General features: G+C 46.9%; 1 protein-coding gene across 2 annotated transcripts; it reads right to left on the bottom strand.

Annotated features, from left to right (window-relative positions):
• Positions 1–20: 20 nt before the first annotated feature.
• Positions 21–15,228, bottom strand: Srd5a3 (steroid 5 alpha-reductase 3). 2 transcript variants are annotated; one of them, XM_021163311.2, is made up of 6 exons: positions 14,845–15,228; positions 7,590–7,732; positions 6,063–6,098; positions 5,395–5,592; positions 1,511–1,645; positions 21–626 (listed from the first exon to the last, which is right to left on the bottom strand). In XM_021163311.2, the coding sequence occupies exons 1-6, from the start codon at positions 15,063–15,065 to the stop codon at positions 367–369; spliced, it is 993 nt and encodes a 330-aa protein (XP_021018970.1). In that variant the 5' UTR covers positions 15,066–15,228; the 3' UTR covers positions 21–366. The 2 variants fall into 2 exon arrangements, with proteins under 2 accessions (XP_021018970.1, XP_029332836.1); XM_029476976.1 differs by lacking the exon at positions 14,845–15,228 and adding an exon at positions 14,484–14,823.
• Positions 15,229–18,538: the final 3,310 nt, after the last annotated feature.

Here is an 18,538-nt window from a genome sequence, read left to right as displayed (position 1 = left end):
AGAGAGAGAGAGAGAGAGAGAGAGAGAGAGAGAGAGAGAGAGAGGGAGAGAGAGAGAGACTCAAGCATGCATGTATCCATGCAGAGCTGTTTATACTCCTGGTTAGTGCGGCCAGAAAGCAGTTTGGAGACACCCGTTTACTTGTTATCAGTTAGCTCTGTAAAGCTTGGCAGAAAGCTGATCCTGCAAGCCTAGGTCTGCTGGAATGTGTTCTCCAGGAACAACACCTCGCTCGGTGAACACTGCTCGGCTCTGAAGTAGAACAAGGACCATCAAACATTCCCGCAGAAAGTGTACTTTGGTCTCTGTCTCAGTGCCTCTAGGAATGGAATCTGTCACCTGGCTTTCTTCACCATAAAGCCTGCTTTAAAACAAAAATGGGAGGAACGCTTTCCTATGCTTTGGGTAGGAGACAAATGTGCTTCTGTAGAACTTGTGGTTGAAGAATGCGGACAAGGCTTGGCTGAAGAAGACATACGTCACCACCAGCCACCAGGTTAAGTTGTGGAGCCCAAAGGTGACAGCCATGGAGATGTAGATCATCAGCTCTGCTAGGTAGTTAGCTGAAGACACGTACTCGAACCAGTCTCCAAAGGGGATCCGGTGCTGGCAGTGGATGACCACACCTGAAACGGAAGGGCGATGGCTTGTTACCGCTCCACTTCTAAGATCGCTGACAGAACCTCTACCGAGTATCTAATCCTGTCAACCCCCACTGCCCATCAATTGTAGCCAGGCAGGAGTGTTGCGTGGTTTCAATTCTAGCACTTGGGAGGGAGGCACATGCAGAAGGATCTCTCTGAGCTCTGAGGTCACCCTGGTCTACCTAGTGAGTTCCAGGATAGCCAGGGCTACACTAGAATGACCCCCATCTCAAAGCAAAAACAGCAATGAGAAAAAAACCAACAAACCAACCAACCAACCAATCAAATAAAAAACAAAACCAAAAATCAAATTGAAAAACCTAAAGAGCCCTCTGCTTGGGTTTCCCACCATTTCTCACAAGCACACTGTGTAACTTTACATAAACCGCTGAATCTCCCTGTGCCTCTGTTTCCTCACCTAGAGAACATGAATCATGCAAACCATACCCATGGAGAGCCAGCCCAGGCTAACTCAGAAGCTAAGTTTCTTTCCCTCAGCTGGGGTCACAGGACTCCATACTCAAGTACATGTGTGCGGTGCCGTCCCCAGATCTGCCACCTCACTTTACCAAGCAGAGGAGGACTGTGATTCAGAATGGTGTCTGTCAAAAGTGGGTATCTGGCTGGGCGGTGGTGGTGCACGCCTTTGATCCCAGCACTCGGGAGGCAGAGGCAGGCAGATTTCTGAGTTCAAGGCCAGCCTGGTCTACAGAATGAGTTCCAGGACAGCCAGGGCTACACAGAGAAACCCTGTCTCAGGAAAAAAAAAAAAAGCGAGTATCTGGTATCGACAAGGGAAGGAAGGGACAGAGGAAGCAGCCCCTGAAGGCGAGAGGCCATTCGAGAAGCCCCGGAAGTCACCTCACCTTTTTTGTTTCTCCTGAGGTTGCTGAGGATGACGTGGCATTTATACTGATGGGCGGATGACCAGAAGAACATCACCGTGCCCAGGATGTGGAACCACCGGGCTTGTATCAGTAGATTCTTCCCCAGAACATACACTACGGGAATAGGAGTTCTCCTGTTAGCCAGTGCCACAGAGTTGCAGCGGTCCAAGAATTACGTCATCGTATTACCCTTGCCCAATGGCCTCCGGACAGTGAGAGCAGCTTCCCAGTCTCCGAAGCTCTGGTGGTCCCAGGCAGAGACCGTATTGACATCTCTCAAACATTCTGCAAGCGCTTCTGGAGCAAACTCAGTCCACCCCCGGGTGACTTACGGTGGGGTCAGATTGCTTTGTGCATCTACGGCTGAGTCTTCTTGCTTACTTTTTCCCATCCAGAAAAAAATTCTCTAAAGAAACGTCTCCCTGAGCTGCCACCCGGAGTCCGGCCAGGGAGATCCTCAATACAGAAAGCTGAGCTAACCCAGGCAAGGTGGGTACATGCCTGTCAGCCTAGCACTTGGGAAGCTGAGGCAAGAGGATCATGAGTTCAAGGTCAGCCAAGTACATAGGAGTTCAAGGACAGTTTGGACTACAAACCTGGGAGGGAGGAGGGAAGAGGGAGGAGGGAGGAGGGAGGAGGGAGAGGGAAGAGGGAGATGGAGAAGAAAGCATGCATGCACTGCCCAGTTCTGGGTAGTAGAGAGATTTTCTGAGGTAAAGGGTAACTGGTCTCTCATAAAGAGAAGAACAACACAACAATGCCCTTTCTGGATCAGAGAGAACCCAGTCTGAGACGCCGTTCCCAAAGCAGCAGCTCCTGTAGCGAGGCCTTCCCTTTGATGTGGCACCAAGGACGGAATGGAGACTGCAGAAGGTCTCCCAGAGCAAATCACTGGCACGAGAACAGCCAACAGAATCCTTACCATCATTAGCAGAACTGACTTCCTCGTCTTAACTGAAGAGATAAACACTGTCCACTGAACGCCGGCTATAGCCAGGGGCCCTCAAGCTGAGACAAAGCCCTAAAAAGCTATTTGAGGTAACAGCACTGAGGGTCACGGTGCTCTACACAGAGCCCCTCAAGTGGGAGTCAGCGGAGGCTAGTTAATGGCTGACAAGGATCCACCAAACTCACCTGTGGTGATTTCAGTTCCAAACCCGCCTCTTCTGGGCCACAGACACTCCTTTCTCTTACATAAGGGCCCTGTAAGACTGGTCTGCGCCCTTGACCACCGACACAGGTTCTGAGGCCAGACAAACCCAGTGGAGTGGACCCAGGCCCAACAGACACTCAAACCTACAGGATTCCTACCAGATCCTACAGATGGCAAAGACAGCTTTCCCCACTGTGGAGGTGAGTTTTGATTTGCCTTTTTTGAGATCGGGCCTTGCTTTGTAGTCCTTGCTGGCCTGGAATACAGTACCTGGACAAAGCTAGCTTTGAACTTGAAGTGGTCCTCTTGCCTTTCCACCCTATGCACTGAGAGCATAGCTGTGAGCAACCTAACACCCCGGGCTGGCATACACACCCGCTGCGAGGCACTCTCCACTTAACCAACCCCCTCTTCGTGAAGCTGCTTCTTGTCTGCAGTGTTTGGTCTCAACACTAAGGGGGAGTAACCAATACAGTCATTCTGCTCCAGTGACTCCAGGAGACCCCGTGAGCAGAAACCAAATGAAATGGAAGCAGTTTTATAGTGCTTAGGAAGATATTTTCGTGTGTTCCTCAGCTGCCTTTTATGACCATTTTTTTTTTTTTTAATGAGGCAGAATATAGAAGCTGGGCTCCACCCACAGAAATAAATTCAGAAAAGTGATGTAAGGCCAACAGAAGCTGACAGAGAGAAAACTAATGGGCAACCAAGGAATCTAGAAAGTTCTCTGGCCAAATAACCCCAGATGATGGCTGTGCATCTGAACACCAAGGGGAGACCTGGGCGGGAAGTCTGACTTGATGAATGATTACTATGGATTTTAAGTGAGAGCTGTTCTCCGGAGGTTCAGGGATTTGAACCCTTGGTCTCCAGTTGGTGAGGTTTAGGAGGTGCAGCCTTGGAGGGAGCACAGCCCTAGAGGTGAGCCTGGGACTATACAGCCTCTCCCTACTTGCAGTTTTCTCATTCTGCTTCCTAAACATGGCTGCGATGTGAGCTCTCAGCTCCCTGCTCCTGGTGGTTTGCTGCCACGCCTAGCCTGCCTGCTGGGATCGACTCTCAGCCCTCTGTAACTGTGCCAAGTTAAGGTCCTCCTTCTGGAAGCCATCTTGGTCATAGTGTTTTATCACAGCATCCAGAAAGTATCCAATGCAATGAAATTGTTAGATCTAGTGAGGAAACCCCCACCCAATTCCCGATTCGGCGTGCACCCAAAAAATCACGAAGGACCATCTCTTGATGTAATTACATGAGGACGTTTAATTACGGAGCTCCGGACCGACATGCATCCCACACAGGAGATAACGGATGTCGGCCCTGAGGCTCAAAAGCTAGGGGTTTTTACGGGGTAAGGGGCTTAGGGGTGTGGAATTCAGCATAGCAACACACTATTGGCTTATTTAAACATTAACAGAAAGATTACAGGGCATCAGGACTTTGTTCCTGTGGGCTGGGGGCTTATCTTTGTTCACATAGCAACCAGTTGATGTATGACTTTACCCGGCGTCAAGGGGCAGTAGACAGAGGGGAGGTTCTGGCCAGGTGGTGTTGACTCAGATAATATAGCCCTGCTGGTCCTTGCATATCTTTTCATCTTTACAGTCAAGATGTTCTTAGAAATGCCTTAACAACAGCCCTGCCCTGGCATGCCTGGGGGCTGTTCTGCCGGGGCTGTGGGCTCCTAAACAACTCACAAGTTACAATATTTCATCTTCCTTCAAAATCTGGAGGGATTAAAAGAGAAGCTGCCTGAATAGCTGGAACGAGTAACTCATTCACAAACTGACGGGCTACCTGGTCAATAAGCCTACCTTTCAGATAATTCTTACAGCCCCAGGAAGTGTATTATAGCAACAGGGCAGACTTTAAGGAGCACTCTGAGACTGAAATCAAACCAAAAAAAGGCTCAGTCACTGGTAGTTGGAAATACAGATCGATCTTCATCTTAACTTATGATATAGGACATGGAAAAAAGGGTCCCAGAAGATCTGGGCTGAAAGCCCAAGGCTTCAAGATCAAGTTAGCCTCAGCACCAATCATTTCAATCACCAAAGAGGAGAAGAACTCTGTCATCTGTACATATCGTCTTATGAAACCGAGAGTCAGACAGTGCTGTGCAGCTCCACGTAACACACCAACCAACTTCACTTCCTTCTCACACGCAAAACGTTTGCTTCCCTCTTCCTGGCTAGAGAGCACTTGGAAACCTTAAGGCAATCTCCATTTAGCACAACACTCGGTTTTCCTCTTCCCTCAGGCTGCCCCACATGAAGAAGGGCTTTGTCGTGAAGGCAGCCATCCCAAGAAAGAAAGTCAAGAGAACAGTTTGCGTTCCTCCTTCAAATCCAAGCTACTTACCTCAAGCACCTCTGTCTCCTGCTCTGTGATTTAATCCCATAGAGTGACTTCTAGACAATGGGGCTGTGGGGAGGCCTCTTCCTTTAGTGGCCCTTTCTTTGGAGGCTCCCACCTGCTGTTCAGACCTCAGCTCTACTTCCTCCTCCTACAGTTTAACTTCATTGTCCTTAAATGGCCCCAGGAATGATTTGTACTGTCCTATTGTCTCTGAAGGTTCTGCTATGAAGCTAGTGTTGTTCCTAGGTTTTAGTGGTCATGATGGTTAAGTATCTACCTGTTGACATGATGACTTTAGAACCTACTGCCAGGGCCACTTATGATGACTTTAGAACCTACTGGCAGGGCCACTTACCATTCTTGTCATCCATGGGCACTTGGCTCAGTACAGTCAGGCCAACAAGCACATAGTAGACAAGCCCGAAACAGTACTGCACGACGTGAATGGCTGCATTAGAGAAGACACTGATGTAGAAGCACTCAAAGAGTCTCCGAAGGCTGTGGACCCAGAGGAACACCAAGACCAAGAAGGCAGACAGAGCCAGCTCAGCCACTGCAATGCAGGAGAGAAGGGGACATGGTCAGTCTCAGTCTCTCCTCCAGGATTAGGTCAAGGGTTGAGTTTACTCACTGTGCAACCTAAGACCAGAGTCAAAGGGCTACAGAGACCATTTAAACTAATGCTTCCTCCTTCAAAGTGGTAAATTAGTGGCAGGGTGCTAGGAAGGGGGACAGCACTTATCTCTGATGCCCTCATTTAAAAGCCTTCTGGGGTACATGGGCATCACCATGAAGGGTCAAGGTGCTCAGGGCTCAGGGTCCGTGGGTCTTTAGTTCCTGAACCGACTCCTGAATGTAGTCGGTCAGGGACAGACTCATAGTGATGTTGGATCAGTTCTATCTGGTGGGACCACATCAAGGGAGAGACAGAGGCAGGTATCAAGCAGGTGAATATTCCTTTCCAGATTAAAAAAAATAAATAAAAATAAAGGACAGGTTGGAGTTGAATAGTGAAGCACTTACCTGGCATCCGAGAAGCCTTGGACTCCATCTCCAGGGCTGCCAAAGGAAAAGCAAAGGAGAAATGATGCGCTTGCAGAGAGAGAGGGCCCCATGATCCACCTTCCTACAGGCCCGTCATTACATGCTCCAAGAACATATGAGCAAAAGCTCGTTCTTAAAATATCGTAAACGCTAGTCCCTGTTCTTAAAAAAGAGAAACACAAGCTGGGCGGTGGTAGGGCACGCCTTTAATCCCAGCTCTTGGAAGGCAGAGGCAGGGGGATTTCTGAGTTTGAGGCCAGCCTGGTCTACAGAGTGAGTTCCAGGACAGCCAGGGCTACACAGAGAAACCCTGTCTCAAAAAAAACAAAAAAACAAAACAAACAAATAAAAAGAGTAACACAGACAGGCACTGCAAGGACACAGCCCAGTGAATTCTTATTCCCAGGTCTCACTGGGACCCAGGTGAAGAACCTGACCAGCAATCCCTTAGTGTTTCTTTCTAAGTATGACCCTGCCCCAAGGTCAAGGACTCCACTCTAACGTCTATCAGTATGGATTCACTTGCTCTTTGTATTTTAAGTAAATGAAAACCCAGTTTTCAATTCTTTATGAACATGTTAAAACAAATAATAAGAACTCCTCAAATCTAATCTAAATACATAAACAGGGTAAGCAACAAAGAGACATGTGCATAAACACGGCAAGCAACAAAGAGACACGTGCATAAACAAGGCAAGCAACAAAGAGACACATGCATAAACACGGAAAGCAACAAAGAGACACATGCATAAACACGGAAAGCAACAAAGAGACACATGCATAAACACGGCAAGCAACAGAGACACTTGCACAAACACGGCAAGTAACAAGAACATGCACACATTCGGACCCCCAGCCCCTTCCACAGAGCCCTTACCACTGCTACTCAGTTTCATTGTTTAGCAGAAGACTCACGATACAACATTTTTCTTTTTTAACGAACTAATTTATTTACTCTATTGAAAGCATATGTGGTGGGTGGGTGTGTGTGTGTGTGTGTGTGTGTGTGTGTGTGTGTGTGGTGTAGGTCAAGGACAGCTTGCAGGAGTCAGTTTCCTCCTTCCACAACATGGGTCTTGCACATACACCGTAAATCACCACGTCTGGTGGGAACAACTTTACCCATAAGCCATCTCACCAGTCCCCAAACCTTTCTAAAAGTTTACCAAAAAGTGATTTTTAATGTCAAATTTCTCTGAGCCCTAAGACTCGATTCCAGCTGTGACTGGATAAATGATAAATAAACGTGTCTATGAAAACTTGAGGTTTTTCCAAAGCTTCCCCAGCACGTGTGAGGCCATCTTCATAAGATTATCACACACTGATAATATCAGAAGGAGAACAGCTGACCAGTGCCTGAACCCTGGGCTTGGCCAAGGCTCACTGAGGACTGGAGACCAACTAACCAGGCAAACTCTGTCCGCCCTCACTTACCAGGCCCTGCAGAGGGACATGATTGGTGAGAACACGGACAGGAACCAGGAATGGGCTAGGGAGCCAAATTACCTTGGAACTGCGTGGCCCCAAGAGTTCTGAGCAGAGCACCAAGCCAGTTTGGAAAAGGTGCTCCCAGGAACAGCGACTGAGAAAGCAGCCAGAGCAGGGAGCCATTCCACACAACTGAGATGACGTAGAAGTGAGAAAAGTACCTGCAGAAGGAGGAAGAGTTAGGCAGCGGCCAGCTACAACCTCTCCAAGTCCTGGGACCCGCCCCCTCTACCCACATCCCAGAGCAGAGTTTCAGTTGAGCTAGAGAAAGTACCCAAGGAGCTGAAGGGATCTGCAGCCCTATAGGTGGAACAACAATATGAACTAACCAGTACCCCGGAGCTCTTGACTCTAGCTGCATATGTATCAAAAGATGGCCTAGTCAGCCATCACTAGAGAGGCCCATTGGACTTGCAAACTTTATATGCCCCAGTACAGGGGAACGCCAGGGCCAAAAAGTGGGAGTGGGTGGGTAGGGGAGTGGGGGGGGGGGTATGGGGGACTTTTGGGATAGCATTGGAAATGTAAATGAGGAAAATACCTAATAAGAAATATTTTAAAAAAAAAAGAGAGAGAACCTGAATTGTACAGGTGGGACTATTTCAAAAGGTACCTCCAAGTCACAAGACCCATTAAACTGGAGTAGAAAAGGGATCAGTTAACAGTCTGTTTCTGGGTAACAAGATGGCCCCTGAATTCTCACAAGGCGCTGAAGAACTAAGTCGTGCTAATATCAGTGAGATCTGCGAAAGACCCTTAGATCCCAAACTGGATCATGGTAATTGAACCTGGTCCTTTGAAACAGCAGCGAATGCTCTTAGCTGCTAAACCTTTGCAGTCTCATACACCTTATTTAAAAATTAAAAACTTATCATTTATATGTGTGTGCGCAAGCACTATCGCAGATGACCCAAGTTCGATTTCCAGCACCCATGTCAGGGAGCTCTGCCTACACCTTCAGCTAAACTAGCTGGTCATTAATTCCCATGCTCCCTAGCACTGGAATTATAGGTGGTGTACTATGTCTGGCTTTTATGAGTGCGCTAGGGATCGAACCCAGCTTCTCACGCTTATGTGGCAGGCCATTTACAACTTGATCCATTTTCTTCCTCCTCAAGCCTTCCAAATTATTTTTTATTAAATTTGTTTCTCATTACGTGTGGTTGCTGGGATTTGAACTCATGACCTCTGGAAGAGCAGTCAGTACTCTAAACCACTTAGCCATCTCACCAGCCCCTTAATTTTTTTATAATGTGAAAAAAATTGCAACAATAACACTAGGTGGCAACGCCTTATGATTCTATGTCTCCAACAACTAAGACCATGAACCTATTTTATATAAATCACTTACAAAGCAAATAAACATAATGTCACAAAACCAAGTAAATGAAATTAGCGATGCTAATTTAATGTAAAAGGTGCCACTGCTTTGCTAAAACAAAATCACTCACCATGCCAGGAGCACCACTGGGGTACTATGTGGTGGTCAACTCCAGCAACCCTCTCTGCTGTGCTGTAATGGGGACACACCCACTGTGATGGTTCGAATAGGTATGGCCCCCAGAGACTCAAGTGTTTGAATGCTTAGCCCATAGGGAGTGGTACTACTAGGAGGTGTGGCCTTGTTGGAGTGGGTGTGGTCTTGATAGAGGAAGTGTGTCACTGTGCAGGGATGTGCTTTGAGCTCTCCTATGCTCAAGCATTGTGATACAGTGACATTGAACACAGTCTCTCCTAGCTGCTTGCGGATCAATATGTATAACTCTTGCTCCAGCACCATGTCTGCCTGCTGCTCTTTCCTGCCATGATGATAATGGACTAAGCCTCTGAAACTATAAGCCAGCCCCAGTGGACATGATATCTCCTTACAGCAATAAAAGCCTAAGACAGCCATCCTTTTACTCAGGTATTGGGGAATTCTAATTCGAATGCTTGCATACCTCACCAGCTCACTCACAGGTTCTTCTGAGCTCCACCATTCTATGCCTCTCTTATCTGAAACACCTAGGATTTTTGCAAATACACTGACAGAGAACTTGAAGGGTGAGACCCAAGTCTAAACACAGAACGTACTTATATGACTAATACCTTATATACCTGATATGCTAAAGGTGACCTTATATAAATGTTACTGTTTAATGTATCTGCCGTTTGACCATCACCAATCTCATGAAGGCAGGTGTACATGGGGTACTGTGTCCACACGCAAGAGTTTGGATGCCGAAGCGTTTCATATTTTTGAGTTAGAGATGCTCAGTTTGGATTTTATTTTCCTCTATTCAAATCAATTCAGGTAATCATGTGACCTCCCTGGTTTTCATACACTAACACTAATCTCCTTCTCTTCTTTTCACTTTGCCTTGAGACAATCAAAGATGACTGGGAGCCAAAGAGAATTCAACATCAGCTCAGAAGCCTTTCCACGTGGGCCACAACATGCCTGTAAAGGAAGTCATGCCTGCACCCATGCCCAGAATCCCAGTTTGACAAACTCTGACCTGATCCCATCATCCTGCTCTAGCCCACTCTGTGCTCCCAGCTGCAGCTGGCAAATCCTGCCAGAATTATCCACCTACCCAGCTGTTCAGAAACCACGTAAAGAAAGGCCTCATTTTCTCAAACGCTTGTGCATCACAGCCATTTGCCACCATAGCTCCTAGAGTCAGCTCTGTTCCAGGTCATCCTTAAAACATACTGTCCGAAGCTTAGCACAAGTGTGGGCTGAACACTCTGGCCATGCAAGGTTAAGAACGCTTTTAACTGTATGCTTTGCAGGTTTGGGGGTGAAGGAAGGGCTGGGTACTTGATCTATTTTTAATTTCATAAATATTTAGGTCCAACTTAAAGTGGGTTAGGCCAAGTTCTAGGAGCCTGAACTTGAAGGATGTAAACAGACCTGGTCTAAGTCTTAATGGGAGACCCTTTTAGTGGAGTAAGTAATGTTTTCAGGCATCTATTGTAATATTTGACAAGGGACCAGAGTAGTAGGGATGTCATTATGGATCAGTGGTTTGGTGGCTTTTCTGGAAGGGACATCTGTACAGAATATGCAATCCTTGCACGCTTCCTTAAAATGTTTCTTTAATAAACTTTATTATTAAAAAACAAACAAAAAACAAACAAACAAAAAAGAACCTTGAGGGGGCTGGAGAGATGGCTCAATGGTTAAGAGCACTGACTGCTTTTCCAGAGGTCCTGAGTTCAATTCCCAACAACCACATGGTGGCTCACGACCACCTGTAATTGGATCTGATGTCAACCTCTGGTGTGTCTGAAGACACCTACTCATATAAACAAAATAAATAAATCTTAAAAACAAAAACCCAAATTTGCAAGTAAATAAAAACATCACACACTAAAATTAGCTAAACCAAGGTCTATTCAATTGAGTAATACCATTCTATATTGTTAGCATGGGCATTCAGAATGGAGCTGTGAAGTTGTACATTAGAGTTTACACTTTCAGTATCTAATATATTTTATGTACTTATCTGCCACCAAATAACTAAAAAATTAATGGTAGAATTAGAATTAGGAAAACAATTGGTTCTATATCCTCCTTTAATAACTGGTATTCTATATTCAGTTCTTTCCTGCCCCTTACATTTAGCCTTTTTCCTTCTCCTTTCTTCATGGTATAATGTAGTCACATATATATGTGTTCACACATACATGGATCATTGGCTAGGGTCTGCATATGAGAGAGAACATTTAATTTATTTCTTCGTGAAGTTGTGTGACTTCACTTACTTAATAGCATACATCTTAAGCCTACGCATTCCACATGAAGTTAAAATTTTGCAGGAAAATGGATGGACTATGAAAATGGGTGTACACTATTAAGTGAGGTGCCTTGCACACTGTCCAAGCAGAAGAAAAGACTACAAGGGCCCTGGGGGTGTGTGTGTTCTGGGTGTGCTCCCTCTGTGGCTTCCTTGTGGTTGTGTAACATAACCAGGAAGAGGGGACAGAGGACACAGAGCCCTATAAGGATGCTGGCTTTTGTACTGAGGAATCCCTCTAGGCTTACCAAAAATAAAGCATTTTTTAAAAGAAAATCAGTCCTTTTCACAGTTTCAAAAGATCCATCTGAATATTTTGAGATGGGCTGGGGAGATGGCCAAGCAGCCGTTAAAACACTTGCTGCTCTTCCAAAAGGCCAAGGTTCAATTCCTAGCACCATATAGTGGCTCACAACCATCAAACCCATCTACTTCCAAGGGATAGGGATCCCCATTCTTGCCTCCAGGCGCACCAGGCATGCACATGATGCCCAGACATAAATGCAGGCAAAACATTCCTAAGCAAAAAATAATGAGCATCTATCTGCTGATGACATGGAGGCTGTTTAGTTGTGACATAAGGGACATAGCCTGGGAAGCAGGGGAAGAGGCATGGTTATGAAATGTCATCTTCACAACAATCCCATAGTTTGCTTTCTTCTCATGGCACATGGAAAACTACCGGTTTCTTATCTAAGGGCACAGCAGTGGCTGCAGTTGGCTCTAGGTGCAGCTAGAATGACTGGTGTTTACATCACACTCTTGCTCCCTTGCCTTCAGACGAGGCTTGCCTGAAATTCTTTTCCTAGCCCTGCATCACACACAGCCAATTTATGTGAAACTGACAGGCAGGTGAATCAGTTGTTTCAAATGAACTGCTAAGCTATGCCTTACGTACGGCGCTACTTCTCCCACGCCAGCTTTACTTTAAACACACATCATTGGTTTTTAGTCTCACATTCTGCTCTGCTGTCTGAACGTCTTAATACAGGAAACACTTTCAGGTCTTTATAGGAGGTCCTATATCTTGCTTGTCTTTATAAAGACTCAAAATGCACATCTCAGATCCCCACTGCCTTCTGGCTAAGACACCACGCTCCTCCTTCTGTTCCTCCGTTTTCCTCCTTCAGTAACTTGCTTCCTAGAAGTGCCATTTTCCAAGTCCTGAGGGTAGGGACACGGCTATCTTTATGACTGTACATGGTGTAGGTACTCCTTTGACCAACAACTACTTGGGTGTTTGTTATGGGCTATGGCTGAACGCAGGGAGGAAGAAGGACTCTTGGCAGATGCAGAATTATCATTTTAAGTAAGGCAGGTATCGAAGGCCTTACTGAAGATACTGTATCTGAGCTTTTACCATGAGCCCGCCCGGTGATGGGGACAAACACCCTGAAAACAAACAACAAGCCAGCCAGCAATGGATCCCATGCTGGAGAATAGGAAACAACATTCCAGGAACTGACTTAGGTTTTATTCTTGCTTCCTTAGGAGAAATAATTACCAATGAAAGGACCTAAATACTACCATATGTGCAGAAACGGGGTTCCGCGCCGCCCGTTTGTAAGTGTAGAAGTCACCAACTTTTTTATTTTCATTCCTGGCGATGTCATTACATTTTGCACAAGGAGAAACTATTCAAAATATATAAGTCAGAAGCATGTTAGCTAAGGTTACCAAATACTATAAAATCTGGATTAACCGAGATATTACAAAGTGCCTCCCGCCGGGGTAATCCAATGCCATTGTATTTTTTAGACATGACTCAGGTCTGCATGGTGGAAGAGCTTGCCTGGCACCCTGGAGGTCAGAAGTTCGGCATCTTACACCAACAGGCAGGCTGCAAGGGCTAGCCACCACACTCACTGTACAACCAGCCTGAATTTGTGAACACATGGATGAAAATGTTGAAGATGCCAGGTCCCTCACAGGTCTGTCATGAGGATCAAGGGAAGAAAGGCTTTCAAGTCATTAGCACATGACATAAGAGCAACTCCACTCTGGTAGTGCTCTCTAACTCAATTACTATAATTTCCCCATTATGAATGTGCTAAGCACAATGCCATGGGAGGTCCTCTGGAAACAGGGAAGTGAAAACCTGTCAACTCCAGTTACCCCCTTTTCATATAAAGAGAGGGGCAGCCATTAAAAAGGACAATGTTTTGAAGCAAATATTCTCCTATTTTGTTTTGTTTTTTTTTAAACCTTTGTCTCAATTAAAAATGCCTTTGCTTATAGGCCTGGATTTGTTGGACCTTCTCCAGTATTGAAGGAAAAACAAACAAAAACCAACCCAATTTAGGGAAAAACAATAGGCCCTGTCACCTCAGAGCACCTGAACACCTTGGGAAGTTCTGCTCTGAGTTCTGGAAGAAGGAAAGAATAATTATTTCACAATACTGTTAAGAATTAGAAGAAGCCCAGAGTACCAAGTGTTACCGGGATGAATACAGGGAAGGCCTACCTCTTTCTTGGCTGTTACATAAAGGCAGACTTGAGTGTAACAGCTGAGGAGTCCCATCCATAGAGATTGAGTATAAGTGATTTTTAAGTGTGCTTTGAACTCTGGGGACACTAGAACCTCTCTCAAAAGTCAGAAAATAAATTGCTATATAGCATAAGGGATATAGGCCAATCAAACCCGAGGATAAGAGGACAGCAGGATGTTCTTAAAATTGGGCCTGTAAGGAAGAGTTCTTCCGGGTCTTAATCTCTTTACCATTCATTCTTCACAATGACATGGAACTCTGCTCTCACACTGACCCCCTGAAAGACCCCCTCCAACAGTCAGGACAGAGCTGAGGCCAGTTGATAGCCCCACCGCCATCTGCAGAGGTGGGCAACGGCTACAGATTTCTAAAACAATCTAGATGAATCCGTCAGAGCCCATCACATTCCTTCCAATTCAGTTCTAAATGCAAATGTATGATGAATTTCATTTAAAAAAGTGACACAGCTTTACTATCTAGAATATTGACTGTGTTAAGATGACTTCTCCATCTACATACTGAATTCATCATGGAGTTAAAAAAAAAAAAAAAAAGGAAAGCCTTGTAGCGGGTCTCATATTCTCAGCGGAGTCCATATGTGCCCCGGAAGATTTTAGTATTTCACAACTTGGTTACTGAACCTTCCGGATGGGTTGGAGCAGGGCATCCTGGGCTAGTTTGCCAGAGCACCTGTGGAGATGCAGGTTAGAGATGTCTACACAGCCCCAGGGGAGCACACACTTTCTTGACTGTGACAGATCAGGCTGAGAACTGCGGAAATCGAGGAAGAACTTGCCTCCATGTCCATGAATTTCCACGACCTCAAGTTCTGGGGAGGGGAAGCGGAAAACTGGGGGTAAAGAAGTCAGGGCGGCTCCCTGGGGGCCGGGCCAACTTGAGATGCTCTGTCATTTCCGGGGACGGCTCGGGGACAGCCCCTGGCTCACGTGCCCGCGCCGCCTCTGTTGCCCCCTGCCGGGCGCGCCCGGCCACCGAGGTTACCTCTTGGGGACATCGAAGGCCCTGCAGACGGCGGGGCGCCGCGAGCCGGACTGCTTGGTCTTCCCGTAGCGGAGCAGGTCCTGGAAGAGCGCGCAGCTCGGCAGCAGCCTGGCGGGCGCCAGCTGCAGCAGCAGCGCGAACAGGAAGGCGGCGGCCAGCGCCAGCCACAGCGTCCGCAGGGGGTTCAGGGCCGAGAGCTCAACCCCGGCCCAGCCAGCCATGGCCCGGGAGCCGGCTACGGATGCGCGCCGCCGCGCCGCCCTCCCTCTCTCACCCCCTCCCTCCCTCCCGCCTCGGCGGCGCGCTTGGCAGTGACGCGGCTCCTGGGCGGGACGCGCGGCCCTGCCCCTGGCTAGGCGCTCCGGAGCTGGGTTGTGCTCCTGCTCACCTGGGGCGAGCAGGCTGCGCTTTAGACTTTTACTGCCTCTAATCTAATTCCGAGATGCAACTCCAACTTGAAGTTCTGCAGGAGCATGCGAGACCACGTGCTACAGTCCAAGTCTTGTAGAGATACGTTACACCTATTTATTAAGTGGAGTGGAGCTATGCCACGAGGTGTGGGTGGGAGCCCAAGACAGCTTGGGGGGAATTGGTTCTCTCCTTCCACCATGTGGCTCTTCGGGGATCCTACTCTAGAGGATCTCACCAGCCTGTGTCAGTTTCTGTAAACGTTGACTGCGGGATTACTGCTGCGAAAAGTGTGAAGAGAAATTTTGGTTGAAGTACAGGCTGAATTCTAGGCTGGGTCCCCAGAGGGGTCCCCCAGGAGTCAAGATGTGAAGGATCTTAGTACCACGCTGGTCTACCGGAAGCACTGGATTCATTAGCGTACTCCAGATGTGGGTCACTTGTAAATCCAGGGATGACCTCTGGAAAGACCTCGGTGAGGGAATTCTACGCTTTGTCAACTGTAGGCTGGAGCTGCTCCCGCAAACTCTGGATTTTGGAGTGGAAAAGCAGAGTAATGCGCTCTATGGACCTACGTTCTTCACCCACCTGCTCCATGGACAAAGTGTTTAACTAGCTGTGTCTGCTGCCTTTATGGCTAGGAATGAAAAGATTTGGAAGACCTTTATGCACTCATTGGCTCGAGTCCATGGGGCAGTGGGGGGTGAGAGGGAAGGCGGGGTGTGAGACAGCAAATCTCCAAAAACCTCCCTCCAAGGATCTGGCTCAGATGCTGTCTTTCAGGCATCAGTGGAAAACACCATCACGTGTTAGATGAAGGCCTGGTTCCCGGTTGACAGCCGCGCTTAGTGGGATTTCAGGCTATCGGGTCCTTGAGGTCCTTGCAGGCTACTCAGAAAGGAGGAAGCAAATGGGATCCAACTGTGTACCCCTATAATCCAAGTCTTTATCACAGCCATGTTTTCAACAGAAACATGACCACACCCCTAAATCCACCTTGATGTGTTTAGCCAAATTATGGTACACTCTCATTTTCTCTCTAAAAAAAAAAAAAAGATTACAGCGTGGGGAAAAAAGATTACTTTTATTTTTAGATTGTATGTGTGTGTGTATGTGTGACTGGCCCATCCATGTCAATAATCATTAATAATATAGTTAAGCTTCCTCTCCCCAGTTATATTACTCTGGCCTGTGTCAACTTGACAAAACTAACAAAAGCAACCAGGACATTCGAGTTTCTGCTCCAGCCTCCTGCTATCGTGCCTCCGCTGACAACACGGGCCCTTCTTCTGGAACTGTGCGCTAACACGTTCTTCCATAAGTTGTTCTTGATCATTGTTTTGTACCACAGCAACAACAAAAAGATCTTGTTACTAATACAGAATCAAATTCTCATCCTCTGCAAGAGCAGTATTTATCTTAGCCATTGAGCCATCTCCCTGCCTCCCACTAACACGATGTCAGCAGAATGCCATGTGGCTGTTGGCAGGTAACTATAGAGACTGAACACACAGAAAGCAGTCAACGCTTTCCCCAGGGAGACATACACACATCTACTGACCCCAGATAGGAAGCTCCTGATGGACACACACACACTGATGCCACCACAGTCTGAGTCCGTGAACTAAGGAGTTTTCTGGGGTCATTGTTAGGCTGGAAACCCTGCTCATCCCCTGCCCAAGCTAGGAAACAGGTCTGCCTGCCTTCCCCCGAGCCCACTCACATGGAGGAAACTCCAAGCTCACATGTCATCCCTCCTCTGAGAGGACCTCAATCACTCCATTTTAGAACAGGCAGCCATGTTAGGCCTTAAGCCTCAGTTTCCCAAGGAAGTAGGCAAGGCTTCTCAGAAAAACCCCCAGACAATGGGCCACCAATTAGCAACTGCCCTGACATCTGCCTAAGGGAGACAGTCAGCCCCAGGACTGAGACAGTTCCTGGAATTTACCTAAGGCCTGACAAAAGTGGCAAAACAAATACAGCAACCAATAAAAAAGGGAACTGCTGCTTACCTAGCCAATCATATTTAAAATGACCTAACCATCCCTAGAATTATCCTATCTGCACTTAGAAGAAGCTTGCAGGCTCTCCCCGGGGTCTCCATTGTGTATAATGGCTGACCAGTGAATGCTGTTTGTTTCCAGAGAATAAACACTCTTTGCTTTTGCATACTATTTAACTTTGGGGTTTTCCTTTAGTAACTCTTGGACCCTTACACCTCATATTCCTGTTTCCAGCAACCCACTCAAGAATGCCTGCCCAGGGGCTCACTTTTTGACCATGTGTGATGGTTTATATGTGCTTGGCCTAGGGAGTAGCACTATTAGAAGGTGTGGCCCTGTTAGAGTAGGTGTGGCTTTGTTGGAGTAGGCGTGTCACTATGGGTGTGGGTTTTAATACCCATGACCTAGCTGCCTGGAAGCCAGTATCTGCTAGCAGCCTTCAGGTAAAGATGTAGAACTTTCAGCTCCTCCATGCCTTTCTGAATGCTGCCATGCTCCTGCCTGGATGAAAATGGGCTGAACCGCTGAACCTGAAAGCCAGCCCCAATTAAATGTTGTCCTTTATAAGACTTGCCTTGGTCATAGTGTCTGTTTACAGCAGTAAAACCTTAACTGAGCCATCATGTATGGATACAATCCCAGCTCCTAGCTGACACACCATTACTCCTCACCTAAGCCCTCTAAAACCCTCTGGCTTTAGTCTGAATGATATGTGACTTTACTGACCTCCGCCTGTGAGATGGGTGAGCCCACCTGAATGCTGCCTCCTAATAATTCTGCCTTTAACTACTTTAATCTGATCTAATCTGGCCTATATCTGAATCACGGAGAGAGAAAAACACCTATCAGTTACAGAAATATGGGTTTCAGAAGTTCAGTCCGTTATCATCATGGTAGGAAGCATGGCAGCATCCAGGCAGACACTGTGCTGGGGAAGGAGCTGAGAGTTCTACGTCTTGATCTGAAGGCAGCAGAAAGAGAACCTGTGTACTACACTGGGAGTGGCTTGAGCGTAAGAGACCTCAAAGGTCACCCCCACAGTGACACATTACCTCCAACAAAGCCACACCTCTTAATAGTGCCACTCCCTATGGACCAAGCATACAAACCCGTAAATCTATGGAAGCTATACCTATTTAAACCACCACAATGGGTAAGGGGTTACTTATGAGATCAAAAAAAAAAAAAATGACTCAAAGACAGCTGCATCATATAAGATTAAAAAAAAAAAAAAGACTCAAAGACAGCTGCAGCACCAAAGTACACTCCAGCATAGGGGCAGC

This window comes from Mus caroli, chromosome 5 (assembly GCF_900094665.2).
Source record: "Mus caroli chromosome 5, CAROLI_EIJ_v1.1, whole genome shotgun sequence".
Lineage (NCBI taxonomy): Eukaryota > Metazoa > Chordata > Mammalia > Rodentia > Muridae > Mus > Mus caroli.
Note: the sequence above shows the minus strand (reverse complement) of the source record. Positions and strands in the feature narration are given on the sequence as shown.